This window comes from Akebia trifoliata, chromosome 16, assembly GCF_017979445.1.
Source record: "Akebia trifoliata isolate Shusen 1 chromosome 16, ASM1797944v1, whole genome shotgun sequence".
NCBI lineage: Eukaryota > Viridiplantae > Streptophyta > Magnoliopsida > Ranunculales > Lardizabalaceae > Akebia > Akebia trifoliata.
The window spans coordinates 29,304,176-29,321,872 of record NC_141390.1 but is presented as its reverse complement, the minus strand read 5'-3'; the positions used below and the strand labels follow the sequence as shown (position 1 = coordinate 29,321,872).

General features: G+C 35.5%; 1 protein-coding gene across 1 annotated transcript; it reads left to right on the top strand.

The window, feature by feature from the left end:
• The first annotated feature begins 3,096 nt into the window (after positions 1–3,096).
• IYO (RPAP1-like, carboxy-terminal protein) lies at positions 3,097–16,072 on the top strand. Its single transcript, XM_086429268.1, has 10 exons — positions 3,097–3,495; positions 4,632–5,532; positions 6,399–6,526; positions 7,521–7,708; positions 9,349–9,454; positions 9,706–9,966; positions 11,101–11,289; positions 11,430–13,715; positions 14,581–14,790; positions 15,506–16,072. Exons 1-10 carry the CDS (start codon positions 3,289–3,291, stop codon positions 15,671–15,673), a joined length of 4,644 nt encoding a protein of 1,547 aa, XP_086285394.1. The 5' UTR covers positions 3,097–3,288; the 3' UTR covers positions 15,674–16,072.
• The last annotated feature ends 1,625 nt before the right edge of the window (positions 16,073–17,697 follow it).

Sequence of the window (17,697 nt, the reverse complement as noted above, 5' to 3'; positions counted from 1 at the left end):
AATTTATAGCCATTCAATTCAAGGGCTGGAAATCGCTAGTGTTGTATGATCATGATTCATCATGAAAAACGATAAAATCCAATGGCTCGAACGTTTTTTTCAGGCCATATTTTGGTATATATAAGTAGGCCTTTTAAAAAGATTAAAATAGTGGGGCGACCACAATTTTTTTACTTTGAAACCCTCAGGTGGTTTCAAGCTTCAATCCAAGATTTCTCATGCTAAGGTAGTAAAAATGAAAAAAAGCATAAAAATAAAAAGATTTGTCATTTTTTGAGATCCCCCCACCCCCTACTCTATCCTCTGACATGGCATGCGACAGAATCGTAGATTTTCTTCCTCGAAAACATGTGCAGTTGTGTATCTCGATGAAGAAATCTACGATTCTATCACATGCCACATCGGAGGGTAGAGGGAGGGGTAGTATATAAGACGGGGGAGTCAGAAAATCATTATTCTTAAAAAAAAATTGATGATTTTAATTGCTTAGCTCACTTGGTTTTACATGGTGCAAAATAACGTTGTGGATTCAAGTCTAGCTTATCTATATTTAAAAATAAATTAATTATAAACACTTTAATCTACTTAAAATGCAGAGTTTAAATTTATTATGGAAGGAAAGTTTAATTGACACGCCACTAAACGTTAAGGACAGACCAAAATTTAAAATTTTGTTTGTGATGTGGAGTGTTCAAAACAATTTTTTAAATTCTAAAGGTTTCCTTAAAAATACGAGGGACCTTAAAGTTCTTGGCATGTCAATAAAATTTTCTATTACAGAATTAGGGTTCAAGAGTTGGAGAAGCTGAGGTTAGGGTTTGGATAGATATGGTTGATAGAGAAAAAAAAATGTTTGTTTTACCCCTAGTTTTGATAAAAATGGAGAATAATTGATATATATATATATATATATATATATATATGGGTCGGGTTTCATGGACACATAAAGCTACTCACATTGCGACACAGTGTTTTATCTTATATGGGCAAAAATGTTTGAAATGGGCTGATTTTTTGTGAGGATGATCTCTATGGTGAGGAGATCATCCTTGCCAAAAATCAGCTCATTATGAAACTTCTAGCCCCATGTTTACAAGTTGAAAAATTTTAGACCGTCCAATTTTTGTAAATCAATTTTCATGAGGTTAGAAGTTTTGGAATGGGATGATTTTTTGCAAGGATGATCCCCTCATCACAGAGATCATCCTCACAAAAAATCAGTCCATTCCAAACCTTTTTACCCATATAAGACAAAAACGGTGTCGCAATGTGAGTTGCAATATGGGTCGTAGGAACGTCACCCTATATATATATATATATATGATGCAAATGTTCAAAACCTCACGAAAACTATGAATTTCTTGGGGCCACCCTTTAAGGTTTAATTGATCTTCAACTCAACATGTTGCACGTAGGACTTTTCGAGAAGGCAATGCGTGTGACCGTGGGATTAGTCCCACCCAAAGGGTTAGGATACCCACGAATCTAAAAAGAAGAAGGAAGTAAGCCACTCAATCGAAGTGTAATGCATCATGAAGATGACGGGTGATTTAGACATACCCAACCACATTCTATTACAAGTTATAGATTAGAATAATGACTTTTTGATGCCCTCTGACATAGGCTCCCATACGCACCCTAACGTGACATGGGCTAACCATATATCCTTTTCCTCAGGAAACACATTTGCACATCTATATGGGGATTTGCAGTTGTGTATCCCGAGGAAAGATATGTGATTCTATTCCATGCCACGTCAGGGGACATTAGAAAATCACAACTCTATAGATAATGGTATTTAGGTCATTTTTATTTATCAATTAGAGAACACGGTGGTCAAGGGTCTTGTCATCAGTTTGAAAATATAAGTGGTATCTCAAATATTAACTAAAATATGGAGGGGTATGGTTTAATCACCTTTTAAATAATTTTTTTAGAAAGGTACTATTGGCACATCAACTTTTATCTTTTACACCCAAATTTCTTAAATTACAATTTCAACAGGGTCAACCTCCATTTCGTGGGATGAATATGACAAAATACAAAGTTTGGCATACTGTTCATTTTAATTCTGAAAACATATTTTTCCCGTGAATTTTGTCACTTTTGTGAACTACAAATTCATAGATAAAATACCATTGATTTTGCCATATCAACAATCTCGCTAGCAATTTATTAGTGAATTCATTGATTATAAAATGCGACGAATTCCTTCGAAAAACATGTTTTGGGAATTAAAATGAGCAGTGTGTCAAAATAGGAATTTTGTCATAAGTTGCGTACATTTTAAAAATCTCATTTTAATAGGTGTTTACAATTAAGCAACTTTTACTTATTACACCCCAATTTTTTAATTTAATATTTTAATAGTTATTTACCATTCCTAACTTTGACTTTTTATACCTCAATTTCATAGTCTTAAACTTAAAAAATAAAAATCTAGCAAATTTATCAAGAACTTTTATTGGCACCCAATTTTTTACTTATTGTCAATCGAATCACTAATTTTCTTTAATTTTAATTGAATTGTAATAAATAGTACGTAGGATTCCAACAACTCTTTTCTTTTAAATTTTAACCATTTGATGGTAGACAACTTCTTGCCCGTGTCTCAATCTTTGAAGAGTCTGAGCAAGATTTTTCAGTACGATTCACTTGTCACAGACTCATTCAAGATCCGACTCATTTCGTATCGTCTGATATTTAAAAACAAAGATAGTGTTATAGACACTTCAATTATTACTAAAGGCAACTCACATCATAGTTTTTTTTTTTTTTCTTCTATGAGTTAAAGAAATCATCCTCACAAAAAATTAACTCCAAAACTTATAATCCTATCAAAATAAGTTGAAGAACCGTAAATTGTTCATATTTTTTTGACAAATCACTTTTGATAGAATTAAAAGTTTCAACATGACCTGATATTTGGTGAGGATGATCCACACACCATACTCATCAACCTAACCAATAAATCAATCATATAAGACAAAAAAAAAATAATAATAATAAAATTTACCATCGTGTGGGGTGCCCTTGGTAATAATTGGGGTGCCTTATACCCTACCCTAAAAACCAACTCATCAAAACCATTTCTGAGTCACAGTTTCGCGACAAGAGGAGATTAAAGAAATCGAAACTGTCGAATAGAGAAGAACAGTCCAACAATTCTGGTTCCCAAATTTAGTTCTTCAAATCGAAGCAGAGAAGATTTAGGGTTCTAATTACTTTCAGAGTTGCAGTTCCACTTCCACACCATAACCAAAGCAAATCAATCAATCGTTGAAGCTAATGGAGAAGGAGACCAGAAGCCGAAATCTTTCGGGATTTTCTAAGTCCAACAAAGGAGTTGTTGATCCATCATCGATGCTCATTGGTAGGATCGTTGAGAAGGGTTTCTCAGCTTCTGAACCCCAAAAGAAACTCCACACCTCTTCTCTCCCTCCTAGACCCACTGTACTTCCTTTCCCAGTCGCTCGACACCGCTCCCATGGCCCCGTAAGTTTCTTTCTTCTTCTTCTCCTCTGTAGTTAGGGCATAGTTCAGATTTGTTATAGGCATATTAGCCAATTTTGGATTCAGAAATTATTGGGGGAGGGGGTGTAATTCGGTTAATTTCTCAAAAGTTCTGTAAAAAAAGTTCGTTAATTTTGGGGGTCTGTTTTTGGGTTTCTTCCCAAAACCTATTATCTTCAACCTCCCTAACGAACAATATCTTGTTCTTGAGATTTGAAGGTTGAAGAAGATAAAATTTAAAGTTTGAAGGATAAAAATGCTACCATAATCGGTTTGTTAATGGATAAATCATCAATTATTGCTTTAATCGGCTGGTCCCTTATTTGGAGAAAATTACAGATTTTTTGAAAAAGTACGAGCATGTTGCGACTGGTTTTAGTCACAGTTTTTTGTATCGTTCTCTTTTTTAACATCCACTACTTATCATCATAGAAACCAAATCCGGGGTTCAGTTTGTTTTAATTTGGATTAATCTGGGAAGTTCTGTTTAAAAAAATGGGAAAATTTTCAGGGATCATACAAATGATGTTTCTTGAGTTTATTGCCAAATCCATGAACTTTGGCCTCCTTAAAAGTTCTATCTTGTTCTTGAGATTTGAGGGTTGAAGAGCTAGAATATTTATGGTGAAGAAGGTGTGGGGATTAATCGTGGATTTGCGAATTTAATTGACTGGTCCCTTTTTCGGATTTAGAAAAAAATTGTCAAGTTTTGTATGTGTGTGCGTGTTGTGTGGTAGGAGGGGGAGGGGGTGGGGAGATTAATCATGTTTAAACGACTTGCTCCTTATTCGGATAATTTTAGAAAAAATTGCCAAGTTTTGTATATGTGTGTGAGTGTGTGTGGGGGGGGGGGGGGGTTTAATCTTCGATTCACTGATTTAATTGCTGGTTCCATTTTCCCAAACTTTTGGAAGAATTTTCTGAATTTTGTGACAGTGTGTGTGATAGGGTCTAGGGTTGTTAAAACAATAATTCTCTCTCTATTTCTATTTTTTTCCTTCTTCTATTGGTTACCTATATGATTGTTGGGTGGTTCATGTGTGTTATTTTACTTCATATTATTAAATTTTCTGCTTGTACTCTCATGTACTGAATGTTGGTTCAATAATACTTAACAGCACTGGGCTCCTGTAGGCAGTGAAATGGATGTTGACTCTGACATTGAGGATCAAGATGACACAAACTTCAATCCTATTGCACACTTTGCCAATCCTTTACAGAGGAAACAGAAAAAGGGTTTGGATTTTAGTAAGTGGAGAGAACTAGTTCCTCAACATTCTTCTTCTTCAACCAAAGATAATAAAATGGATGATTCAACAGCTGTGGAAGAAATTGACAATGCAGACAGTAGAAATATATGTGACACATCTATACCCGACCTTGACTCATTTACCGCTACACAAGTGAACAATACAGTCCTTAGCAGTAATGGAGAAACCAGGACAAGTGATTCATGTGTTACGGTTCTGGGATCATCAGAACATGAAAACTTGGGCTCCTTTCCTGTTCGAGAGTATGCCAAACATGACCTTGGTCATAACTATGTAGACACTGAACAAGGTTCTATGTCCCTTGAGTGTCAAATTGACGCTGAAAATCGTGCCCGCTTACAGCAAATGTCACCTGATGAGATCGCAGAAGCACAGTCTGAGATAATGGAGAAAATGAAGCCTAGCTTATTAGAGACGCTAAAGAAACGGGGACAAAACAAGTTGGGGAAGCGTAAAACTTTAGCATCAGATTTAGATAATGGTCGACGACCAGGTACCCCAGATGATGAGCATCGTTCGAGGCAAGACATAAAAAGTGCTCCATCCTCAGAAGAGGGCAAAACTTCACATATTTCGGAAATAACTCCTTCCAAGGATACAAGCAGTGATGGTGGAATAAAGACGTTGGGCACGCCTAGTAATAATTTGTGGAATGCATGGAGTGAGAGAGTTGAGGCAGCCAGGACATTAAGGTTTTCTTTGGATGGTTCTGTTTTGGATAATTATTCTACCCAAATACCTAATGCCGGTAACGATTAAACTCTTCAGTATATTTGAATTATACTTCTACTTTGTTGAACTTCAATATTGTTTTGAGCTGAAGTTTCTTCATTCCCCCTCACCTAGTGTTTTCTTATTGAAAAGTCCTCAACCCACACTGACCGGTAAATAATGGTGACCATTTTTTAAGAGAGCTGCTATTGGCACCCCAACTTTTACTTATTACAACCCAATAAGAATAAAAAAAGTCAATGGATGAGGATAAATAAAAGTTGGGGTGCAAATAGTAACTCCCTCTCTTTTTTTCTTTTTCTTTTTTTAGATTTCTATTTATTAGATTTAGGATTTTATATGGGCCTAATCCTAATTGTAAACAACTGTTGATTTTGTTTTAACGTGTTATAATGCTCTGTTATGTTGAAGTAATAACTTGAACTGAATTTTTGTAATGGTTGAATGGTGTATTTTAATCTTTAATTAGGGCATGATAAATAATATAAGAAATTGGAGTGTAATAAGTAAAAGTTGGGGTGCCAGTAGCAGTTCTCCTTTTTAAATCTCAACACTAGAGTAGCCCTTTGAGTGGAACAATTAAGCTGAAGAAGTGATCCTACTCCACTGTATTTAGTTGGTGATGCCGGATTTTACTGTTGTTAATCATCTTCTTTTTTTGCTTCATTTTTTAGCTGGGATAACAATTTTCAAGATTTTTAATGGGTGTGTTACTGAGCATCCTATTACCCAGTTTATTTCCTATCAAGGACAAAAACTTGGGGTGCTGGATCTTCTTCATTGCATGTAATGGACATTCATTAGATGATGTTAATTTCATTTTTCTGTTCAACAACACGCTTCAATCTCACAATGATTGATTTTCCTACTTCCATCTTATAGGTAATACCTCCAACCGCGGTCAGAATAATGTCGGCAATGTCACCGAACGGGATTTCTTGCGAACTGAGGGGGATCCTGCTGCTGTGGGATACACAATTAAAGAGGCAGTAGCACTCAGCAGAAGCATGGTTAGTTTACATACTTCTTTATTTATACACTTACGATTGTATGGCCTTCTTCAACTGGAAATTCTGACAATCACCTGTTACTTAATCCGTATCTCATGCAGGTGTGGGTTGGGATAATAATCTTGAAAGGATAATACTATTTTGTATTTTTTGAGATTGGTGGGGGGGAGGGAGGACAGATAAAACTTTGAAGTGGCCATCTCGCTTCACAATTGTGGTAGAACCCTATCCTTTGGATTACACGTGGTGTTCCCAAGGAGGTATCCCAAATATTAACCAAAAAGTAGGGTTGTGAAATATATACAAAAGGCCACGTGTCATGTTATGGGGAGGGTTCCTCCAAAATTTTGAAGCAGCCTAGCTGCTTCAAAGTCAGACTTGGAGGTACACGGTTACATTACATTTTAAGTACAGCTTTTGTGAAGGGGCATCTCTTGTAAAGATATTTGGTGGGACAAGGTTGTTACAATATGTGTACTATCTGAGATGTTTATCGTGGATTGACCCTTTTTCTATTTTCTAAATTGCTTTCCAATTATAGGTCTAAAGGTATATTGACAGTTCTATATAGTTGTATGCTGTATTATTTATACCTAGCAATTGCACAAAGGCCAACCACTTGGGTCCTCATATCGATATGATACCTTAGTTGAAGCAAAACAAAGATCCAAATTGTCCTCTATGTGGAAAATACTTCAGGAATTGAATACTCATAGGAAAGAATATTCAAAGAGGATATGTTGTCACTGATATGTATTTTGCCTTTTTAGTCTTTGACATCATATTCCTGCCTTCTTTTCATTAAAGAGTCCCTTTTTGACGTGTTCTGAACGATAATTTTCCCAGGCTTTAGGGAACAATAACTAATATTTCTGTTTTATGATTCTCTCTCTCTCTCTCTCTCTCTCTCTCTCTCTCTTTTTCAACTTTAGTCTTGGTAATATCCACCTTAAATCTCGACTTTCAATTTTCTTGACCTGAACAAGTATTATAGGTTCCTGGACAACGGGCCTTGGCCTTGCAGCTTCTTGCATCTGTGCTTGACAAGGCTCTTTGCAATTTGCAACAAAGTCAAGTTGGCTGTGATATGAGAAATGCTAGTAGTATCAACAACTTTGTTGACTGGAAGGCTGTTTGGGCTTTTGCTCTTGGACCAGAACCTGAGCTTGCTTTATCACTAAGGTGAACTTAAAACTCTTATTTATTTATTTTTTTGGCTAATTATAGCTCATTGATGTAAGACTAATTTTGAATCATCTGTCTTATTTTGGAATTTAATTTGTATCTTTGTCTTTACGGATTTGGGATAACTGAAATCAGGTAAGAGTCTACCCAGGATGCCATTTGTACTTCTTTTTCTATATTAATTTGACAGCACTAAATAGTGATTAAAGCATCAGTTTGTTTCTTTACAAACCTAGCCAGCTGGCACCTTCAGGTTTTAATGCAGGATGTGCATCTGATTTCTTGCCCATTAAGAATTTTGTCCAGAGAATGAATTCTCATTTTATATAGAATCAGACATCAGACAATAATAAAGGTGAAAGCAATATATATGTTGAATGAACACTGAGGGGAACAAATATTTTTTTTCAAGCTGTGGTGGTTGGCTGATGACTAATGGTTTTATCAAAATATTCACCCTGACAGATTCCTTCTTAGGTTCTATTTTATTTTTTTCTTATCCCCATACAAGAAGACACCCTATAATATGCCTTCCCTCTTCAAATTCTCTGTTCAATTGACTGGGCAATACTATGCACGTGATTTACTACAAAGGTTGATGCACAATTATAGGTCGGTTTGAATATCTGCTGATTTACACTAATGAAGGGGAATGTCATGAAATATTTCTCTGAATAAGGACCACTGCCAAAGGTTTGTAATACATTACTTTAAACATGCCAGGCATCATACTTGGTTTGGTTCAAGTTTGTTGATTCGTGCATCACACTTGTTGTAGTGATAGAGTGGGTTAGCTATATGGATCAAGTTCGTGGTTGGCTATATGGATCAAGTTCCATTTTTCAGTTGAATTGGCTATATCTTACACTGGCAATGTTGGTGTTCGTTCATGTAAGAACAGAGCATGATGAAGTTGAATTTCATCTTATTTGAGCGAAGTTACAATCTGAAATTTTCATTAGATGACATTTTCATCAAAGGAGCAAATAAGGAGGTCTATCCAAGCTTCTATTCAGCATGAAATGTGGCAGAAATATATTTTGTTTCAGTGATAGTGGTGAAAATATTAATTTCTGCACTCTTCTTGAATTCTTGTTCATTGTGGTACATTAGTTTGCTCTTTTTGTTTTTTTTTTCTTTTTGTTTTTTCTTTTTCAAGTGTGTTCTCTCCACTGATTTTCTTTCTTTAATTTGCCTTTTTTTAATGTAGCAAAAATATTTTGTGTCTAGTCTAGGGAACCCATCAATCTAAGGCCGTTTGAAGATTTTTGTACATATATTCTCGTTTATTATTTTTTTTTTTCTACAGAAATGTTCTCTATCATTAGTTCCACATCATTAGAAGTGTAACTTGGTTAATTTTCACATTAGAACAACCTTTTAGGTTATCAAGTAATTCATTAAGATGCCAGATTTTGTAAGTGTTTATATAACTGTATTATGCATGGATTGGGATGATGACCATTGGTTAACTATATCAAATAATCAATATAATAAGGTTAAGCTTAATAAAAAGTACATTTCCTGTGATGCATTACCTTTTCTGTCTTTTGTGCTTTTCATATGCTATGACCTATCACAAAAATATTCTTTCTGGATTTCTTCTGTTTAATTTAATCATTTAAAATTACTCACAGGATGGCATTGGACGATAACCACATCTCTGTAGTCTTGTCTAGTATAAAAGTTATTCATTGCATACTGAGCTGTGATATGAACGAGAACTTCTTCGATATTTCAGAGGTAAGAGTTTAGTTCCTTGGATCTGCTGTTCCTTCCATGAAATTCATTTGGTTTCCCTTATGGAGTTCATTATTGTTATTGTTATTGTTGTCGTAGTTGTTGTTATTGTTATGGTTGCATTTGGAGGTAGACCGGAGATCTATATTGGTTTTCGTCATGGTGGATTTTGGTTACTGTTTATAAAGTTTCTTCTTTTTTCATCTAGGGGATTATTTAAAGGATTAGTCCTTCATGTGTTGTTATGTTTCCAGAAATTGGTGACTTATCAGAAGGATTTTTATACCGCCCCTGTATTTCGAAGTAGACCGGAGATTGATGTTGGTTTTCTTCAAGGTGGATTTTGGAAATACAATACAAAACCTTCCAACATTCTTCTTTCAGGTGATGAGATGGTGGACAGTGAAGATGAAGGAAAACGTACTATTCAGGATGATATTATTGTGGCAGGACAAGATTTTGCTGCAGGTATGATTAGGATGGGAATCCTTCCAAGAGTACTCTATCTTTTGGAGGTAAGCATGATTATGGCTTGAAATAGTGCTTTTTTTGTTCTTTCATTTCATTCTTTTGAACTCAAATTATCTATGTATGTAGGTAGGTAGGTTGGTGTATATATGGCTCTTGATGCTTTAACATAAATTATGGTTTGAGATTGAACTAAATAGAGGAAATGGGATTTGTGATTCTAATCCCATGTAGTTGGGATTAGGCTCTAATGATGGTGATGATGACGACAATGACACGCACATTCAGTGATTTCCTGTTACAGTAGTGTGTTTTTATATCTTGTTGTTTTAGTTATAAGAATAGACGTTCATGTTAGCTTTAGAGGAACATACTTGCGTACATAAGTACATGCATGCACATTTTTCTGTAGCAGTACTCGATTAAAGAGTATGTTCGTTTTCAAGTGTTATGACGCTATATTTTAGTTTTTGGGAAATTATTTATTATTTTATAATTGCTGTTAACTTCATATAATGTATTTGTTCTTCTGATGTTACCATTAGTTCGAAGTTTTGTTTTATCTCGAACGTTTCGATGAAAAATTCCGGTTTCAGCCTAGTCCGGAACAAAACATTGACCCTAAAACATGGAATTTTTCAGGTTATCTTGGAATGTTTTGATCTCCTGCCTAAAACATTGTTCCAAGATGAGATTTTAAACCTTGATTACCATTTCCAGGAAGTAATGTAGTCAACTTGTAACATATTTAATTTTTCTCTATATAAATCTATCTTTGAGCTGAATGGTTATAATGGAGGTGTGCTTTAGGAGTTCAATGTGACCGATGCATCACAGTCAAATTAAAAGGAAAATTATAATATGACATTAAGATTGATTGTGCTTTATGAAGCTGAATGTTGGGTAATTGAAAAGTATTTTTATATATTGAATATAGTAAAAAGTGGAAATACTAAGAAAGATAAAATTAGAAATAGACCTATTGGTGAAAATGTGGGAGTAGCCCCTATAATTGATAATGGTATGTCAAAGGGGTATATGATGTTAATAATACCATAATTTAAGGGAGATTCTATTGTTTGCTTGAATGAGTTGGGATTGTTGCACAGTTTTTCAAAAATCTCAGCACTTGATGAAATTGGTACAATTAATTTATTAACTGTTCATTTCTGTGGCCTCAGAATGACCCTAATGCATCTTTGGAAGAATACCTTATTTCTATACTTATTGGATTGGCGAGGCATTCCCCGACATGTGCAAATGCCATCATCAAATTTCCAAGGCTTGTTCAAACAGTAGTTGACAGGTTTACCAAGAAAGATACATTGGAAATCCATCCTTCAAAGATAAAATCTGTGACCCTTCTAAAGGTATGCATGAAACTGTCAATCTAAGATTGTAGTCTTATTTTCTTGTTCCTAATGTTCACTTAATCTAATTTTATGCCAAATGCTACTTATACCATAAAATAAGTTCATATAACTTGTACATGTTTTGTTTCTATAAACAGGTGTTGGCTCAATCTGATAGGAAGAATTGCATATATTTTATAGAAAAGGGGATATTCCAGTGTATGATGTGGCATTTGTATCGATATTCATCGTCCCTTGACCATTGGACAAAATCGGGGAAGGAATACTGTATACTCATGTCTGCCTTGATGACTGAACAACTACGCTTTTGGAAGGTTTGCATTGAGTATGGTTATTGCATATCTTGCTTCGCGGATTATTTCCCTGCTTTATGCTTGTGGTTGAGTCCTCCCACCTTTGACAAACTCATTGAATCCAATGTCGTCGGTGAATTTGCTTCCATCACCAGGGAAGCATACCTTGTTATGGAGGCCCTGTCTAGAAGACTCCCAAATCTTCATTCAGAGGAGCAACTAAGACAACGAACCCTAGAGTTTTCCGATTGTAACACAGAGGTGTGGTCTTGGAGCCATGTATGTCCAATTGTTGAGTTAGCTCTGAAGTGGATGTCCTTGAAGAGTAATCCATATCTATCTAAAATCTTTGATTGGCACAAAGAAACTAGCACAGAATTTGTCATTCAAGATTCTTCTGTGAGCTGTTTCTTGTGGGTGATTTCAGCTGTCATGCACATGCTCTCGAGTATACTTGAAAAAATTACCCCCAAGTATGGGAATAGCTTGCATGGAAATGGTGGTCGTGTGCCATGGTTGCCTGAGTTTGTCCCTAAGATTGGACTTGAAATCGTGAAAAACCAATTTCTTAACTGTTCAGGTACAGATGATATATTTCCATCTGGAGAAGGATCTTTGGTTGAGCGCCTATGTTATTTGAGACTTCATAGTGATAATGAATTATCTCTATCTTCGGTTTGTTGCCTCCATGGGTTAATCCGGCTGATAGTTTGTCTTGACAATTCCATCCAGGCTGCTAAGAGAGAAATTTATAGTCCATCTTCCCAAGGATCTATTTTCTCAATTGAGGGTAAAATCCTAGAGGATGGGATAGTTAAATGGTCTCAGAATGATTTGAGAAGTGTCCTGATGACATTCATGGCATTAGTTTCCTCAGGATGGCATGATGTGCAATTAATTGAGATATTTGGCAGAGGAGGCCCTGCTCCGGGGGTTGGAATGGGTTGGGGTGCAGCTGGTGGAGGGTTTTGGTCCACCACTGTTGTACTGAAACAGACAGACGCACGATTGTTAATGGACTTGCTTAAAATATTTCAGATTGTGCTTAATAATGGTTTCTCTACAATTGAGGATACGTCCTTTGCGATGCAGAGGATTAATTCTGTCCTAGGAGTATGTTTAACAGTAGGACCAAGAGATGTCATTATCATGGAGAAGGCATTAAAGTTCTTGCTTCAACCGCCTACTCTAAAATTCCTTGATCTCTGTGTGCAACGTTTTGTTGTTAATAGAGGGATCAAACCATTTGGATGGGTATACAGAGAAGATGATTACCTGTACATCAGTAAGATCTTGGATTCTCACTTTAGAAACAGATGGTTGTGTACAAAGAAGTCTAAAGCAGTAGTTAGCAATCTTGACACTGACCATAAGACATTTAAGAAGGGTGGTGATGCTCTGGACACCATTTATGAGGACTTAGATACATCAGATGTGACTGTTTGTGATCCTGATTGTACCTCTTTGGTAATGGAGTGGACCCGTCAGAGACTGCCCCTTCCCTTGCATTGGTTCCTCAGCCCAATCTCAACTATTCATGACAGCGGAGTTGCTATTAATCGTTCAAATTCTTATAATATACAAAATCACATGCCCTCACCTTCTGAAGAAGTTCTTGAGGTAGCCAAAAGTGGACTTTTCTTTCTTTTAGGTCTTGAAGCAATCTCCCCTTCTCCATGCACTAACGTCCAATGTTCACCAATTTGTGGTGTACCATTGGTTTGGAAATTACATTCTATGTCTGTCGTCTTACTTGCTGGAATGGGTGTTCTTCAAGAAGAGAAAAGCAGGGATTTGTATGGAACTTTACAAGAGCTGTATGGACAGATTCTTGATGAATCAAGAATATTGCCAGAAACTGGAAAGAAATATGGAGTAGAATTTCTCAATTTTAAGTCAGACGTGCACGAGAGTTATTCCACTTTTATCGAGACTCTTGTTGAACAATATAGTGCTGTATCTTATGGTGACGTGATTTATGGCCGACAAGTTGCAATGTATCTACACTGTTCTGTTGAAGTGCCTGTCCGAATTGCTGCCTGGAATGCACTTTCTAATTTTCATATCCTTGAACTCTTGCCTCCTCTTGGAAAATGCTTTGCTGATGCTGAAGGGTACTTAGAGTTTGAGGTATTGTAGAATTGCTGGTTTATCTTTTTTCAATATGTGCATTACTCACTTATTTGTTGAAAAAAAAAATGTACTATTTATTTAATGCCCTTAAGCTGTTTACGCTGTTCAAGATTTTACTATAATAGCTACTTACCTAGTGGTGCAACTTGGTCCGGTTCAAACCAAGAACCAAACCGATCAATTTGGTTCGGTTTGGAACAAGTTGCGGTTTGGTTCTGGGTTAGGAAAGTGGAGAGCCGATCAATTTTGGTCCCATTTTCAGTTCAAGGCTTGTATAAAATTTCAATTGCCTAACTGGAAAAAACTTACACCTGAAATAAAAGCAATGTATGAACTTCAATATGTCAAAAGAAGTAATACCAAAAGATGATCATCGAGACCATATTTTGTCAAAAAAAAAATATAAGTTGTGGCAAGTATTCAAAATGGGTGCCCTTGCTCCTACCCCCCCACCCCCCTTCTCTTTTCTCTCCTGAGCTACCCTTGGGGGGTTGCTTAAAGTATCGTCGTGGTTGAGCTTCTCATGATGGGGGCATTTTAAAAATATTTTTCTGAGACTTTTTTATATTTATATTTATTTCCATAGCACAATTACCATAGGATGCTTGCTTTTTTACCCTAAAAACAAAAACAAGGAATTTTTGTTGTGTTGTAGTTTGTGTTTTCTTTTTTCTCGTTTTTGTTGTTTGGCGTCATAGTCACCTCGACCATGCTTTTAATAAAGATCTTTGACTTATAAAAAAAATTGCGTCATATTACATCGGTTATGTATTCCGAGGGCAATGATATTGGATTACAAGAAGGAGAAGAAGAAGAAGAAGCAGCGAAGTTTAACCTTCAAAGTCTTGGTACTGTTTTGCAGGATAACGAAGGGATTCTGGAGGCATATGTGAAGTCCTGGACTTCTGGTGGCCTTGACAAAGCTGCAGTTAGGGGGTCCATGACATTTGCATTGGCACTGCACCACCTTTCATCTTTCATTTTTCACAATACTGCTGATGACAAGTTACTGCTGAGAAATAAACTCTCAAAGTCCCTTCTGCGCGACTACTCGCGAAAACAGCAACATGAGGTATGCAAGTTTTATGGAAACTATAACTTGGATTTGGTCAAGTATTAATTTGGCCATCCACTCCTTTTAGGAAAATTATATTTATCAAAGAAAAAAAAAGGCGTAGAAGTGAAGTATCTCACCCGACTAGCCTTACCAAGTAAGTATTTCACCCTTACTAAGGATCCTTGGGCTCAACTTGTGGCATCCAAAACCATGATCAATGCTTCAGGGTTGTAGAGGAAAAAAAGAACTTTGAAAAAAAATTATTTTTCACTGCTGAATTTTAATTATAAATTTGGGAGTTAGGTGGAAGTTCAGTAGTTGTCTATTTTCAAAACCTTGGATCGAGTCCAAAAGAAAGTTTTTTTTTTCTTTTGGATCTGAGTTTTACCATGAAATCTAGAAGGCTGTTGTGTTGGATTGCCAATGTGGTAGTCCATTTGAGTAAAACGACCCTTATTAAGGCTTAAAATCTTCCTAAGGAAAGTGTTGGTGATTTTATTATTATCACTCACAGACTGATGTGGTGTACTAATCTCACCTACACGCATTGACCCTCTCTATCTAAGATGCATAGATCTATTAAAACTCTATAAATAGTCTGTCAATAGTATTTTAGAATAAAAATAAGGAACAACCCTCCATCTAGTAACCTTTATTGATTTTTTTTTTTCCCGATTAATATTATTTTTACAAGAGATGACCAATCTTGGGTTGTAAAATGTAATTACAGGCAATGATGCTGGACTTTATATGTTATAACAAGCTGCCCACTAAGGAAGATTCGTCGCAGACAAGTGAAATGGAAAGAAGGTTCAAGTTGTTGACAGAAGCATGCGAAGGAAACTCCTCTCTTTTGGATGTAGTTGAGAAGCTGAAGTCCTCTTACTATAAAAGATAAAATTCTATCAATACTTGGTATGATCTGTTCTTCACTGAATGACTTCCAAAGAAGTATCTGCAACATAGACATGTCGTATGATCATAATAGGTGTTTTAAGATCAAAGATTGAAGTGTTGACAGCTGTTGTGCAAAGGATGTAAATATACTCTCATGGCTTAATGTTTCGAACTGTCTTGGAATGTTTCGCTCACATTCCAGTTTTGGCTGATCTCACAGAACATTTCCTCTTGTAGAGATTATAAAACTGTTGTTATAGTAAAACATATGTAAATCAACGTGTAATGGTGGGTCGGGATTTCAGTTGGATGGCAATGTTCCAAACATTGCTAGAGTTTTTTTTTTCCAGTATTTATCATAGATTATGAAAAAAAAATCTTTGAAGACTGTTCTTTTTAATTCTGTGACAACAAAAGTTCTGCTTAGGTCAATTATCCATAAAAACTAGAGGTGTGTTTGTCATCCCAGTGAAAGTCTAACGAGTTCAATGTTGAGCAATCCAGAAACATGTTCATAGATTCAGAGTAGTAGAGATGTTTAGAGGAAAAACTAAGAAAAAGAAGATTAGATAAGAATCCACACGCCCACACACACACACACATACATACATATACACACAAAATTCATTTCTCTCTCTTTACAGCTTTTGACCCATTTTTTAAAATATTTGAAAACATGATTCAATATTGACTTTGCCATGGAGGTAGGACTGGCAATGATCCGAAGTATACCCGAAGTCCAAACTGAATCGATTCGAAAAAGCATGAAAATTTTGATTTTTTGGATCGGATTTGGATGTACCTGAATCTGCTCCCAAAAAATCCAATCCCACTACATTCTAATATATCTATTTTATTCTTAATTTCATATAAATACATATGGATAAAACATTTTAGTTTTTTTGGTTTTCCTCAGTGTATTTGCAGTTGAACAATGGATTTTGTAAAATTTTATATTTTTAAATTTTTTTTAGCATTGATAATTTAAAAATAAAGCATGTGTTCGAATTGGATCAGATTCGGTTCACACATTCATTAATCCCATCGGATACATGTTTAAAAAAAATTGGATCGGTATTGGAGTAGTACTGATCCAATGCCAAACCCATCCATTCCCAACCCTGCATTGGAGGTTCTATTTTAGTATCAACACACCAACTTTGGTTGACTCAATGAGTTATATTGGTTAAAATGACCTCAAAATAGTTTAATAACAATAATTAAGTTACTCGTGATTTAATCTTGAGTCGTGATAATCTATAGCACTTATTGCAAACGATCCCAATATGCCCCCATCATAGAACCGTAGATCCTCTTCTTCGGGATACACGATAAAAACATTTACGATTCTATAACTATCATGTCAAGGAGCGTATGGGGGTTTTCTGAAAAAAGAGCATCAGATTATCATTAATCTTTGATCTTGAGACATTGGAATCTATATTATTTGTCAAAATATTCAATGATGTGATTGGATTTAGAAGTCCTTTTAAATGTTGGTATGATTTATGACCTAATAGTGATTTATCGTGAATTTATTAATTACGATTTAGATTCAAAAGCATTTTTAGCAAGACCCATGAAATTATTCATGATTTCTTTGTGAGACATTAATAATTATTCTAAATCATGTAAATAATGCAATTAAATCTAATAATTAATCCATTTGCCCCCATCACCAAGTTACCGTTAATATAAAAAGTAAGCTTCGACAACAAAACTATGGTCAAGATCTAGAAGTATTTTCAAATAAAAAGAAAACAATACTTTAGACAACACCCATTAAATTATTTATGATTTAATGGTGAAACATCAATAATTTGTATTTTTTCTCAAACCATGAATTTATAACTGTGGTTGAGATCTGTGAGTATTTTCAAGTAAAGTGAAGTGAGACCATGGTTTTAAAACTCGGTCTTGCATCTCGTCTCGTCCAGGCCCGATACCGAGTCGTCTAGTACAAGTTTTTCAATAAAAAAATTGAACATGAGGTATTAAATCTCGGTCAAAAAAGTGACTTGTGAG

Bases quoted from the DNA above. Each gene is read 5' to 3' on its own strand.
- IYO (XM_086429268.1), top strand. From the start codon at position 3,289: ATGGAGAAGGAGACCAGAAGCCGAAATCTTTCGGGATTTTCTAAGTCC. The intron at 9,967-11,100 runs GTAAGCATGATT...CTGTGGCCTCAG, and splicing joins GAGTACTCTATCTTTTGGAG to AATGACCCTAATGCATCTTT. The intron at 14,791-15,505 runs GTATGCAAGTTT...ATGTAATTACAG, and splicing joins CGCGAAAACAGCAACATGAG to GCAATGATGCTGGACTTTAT.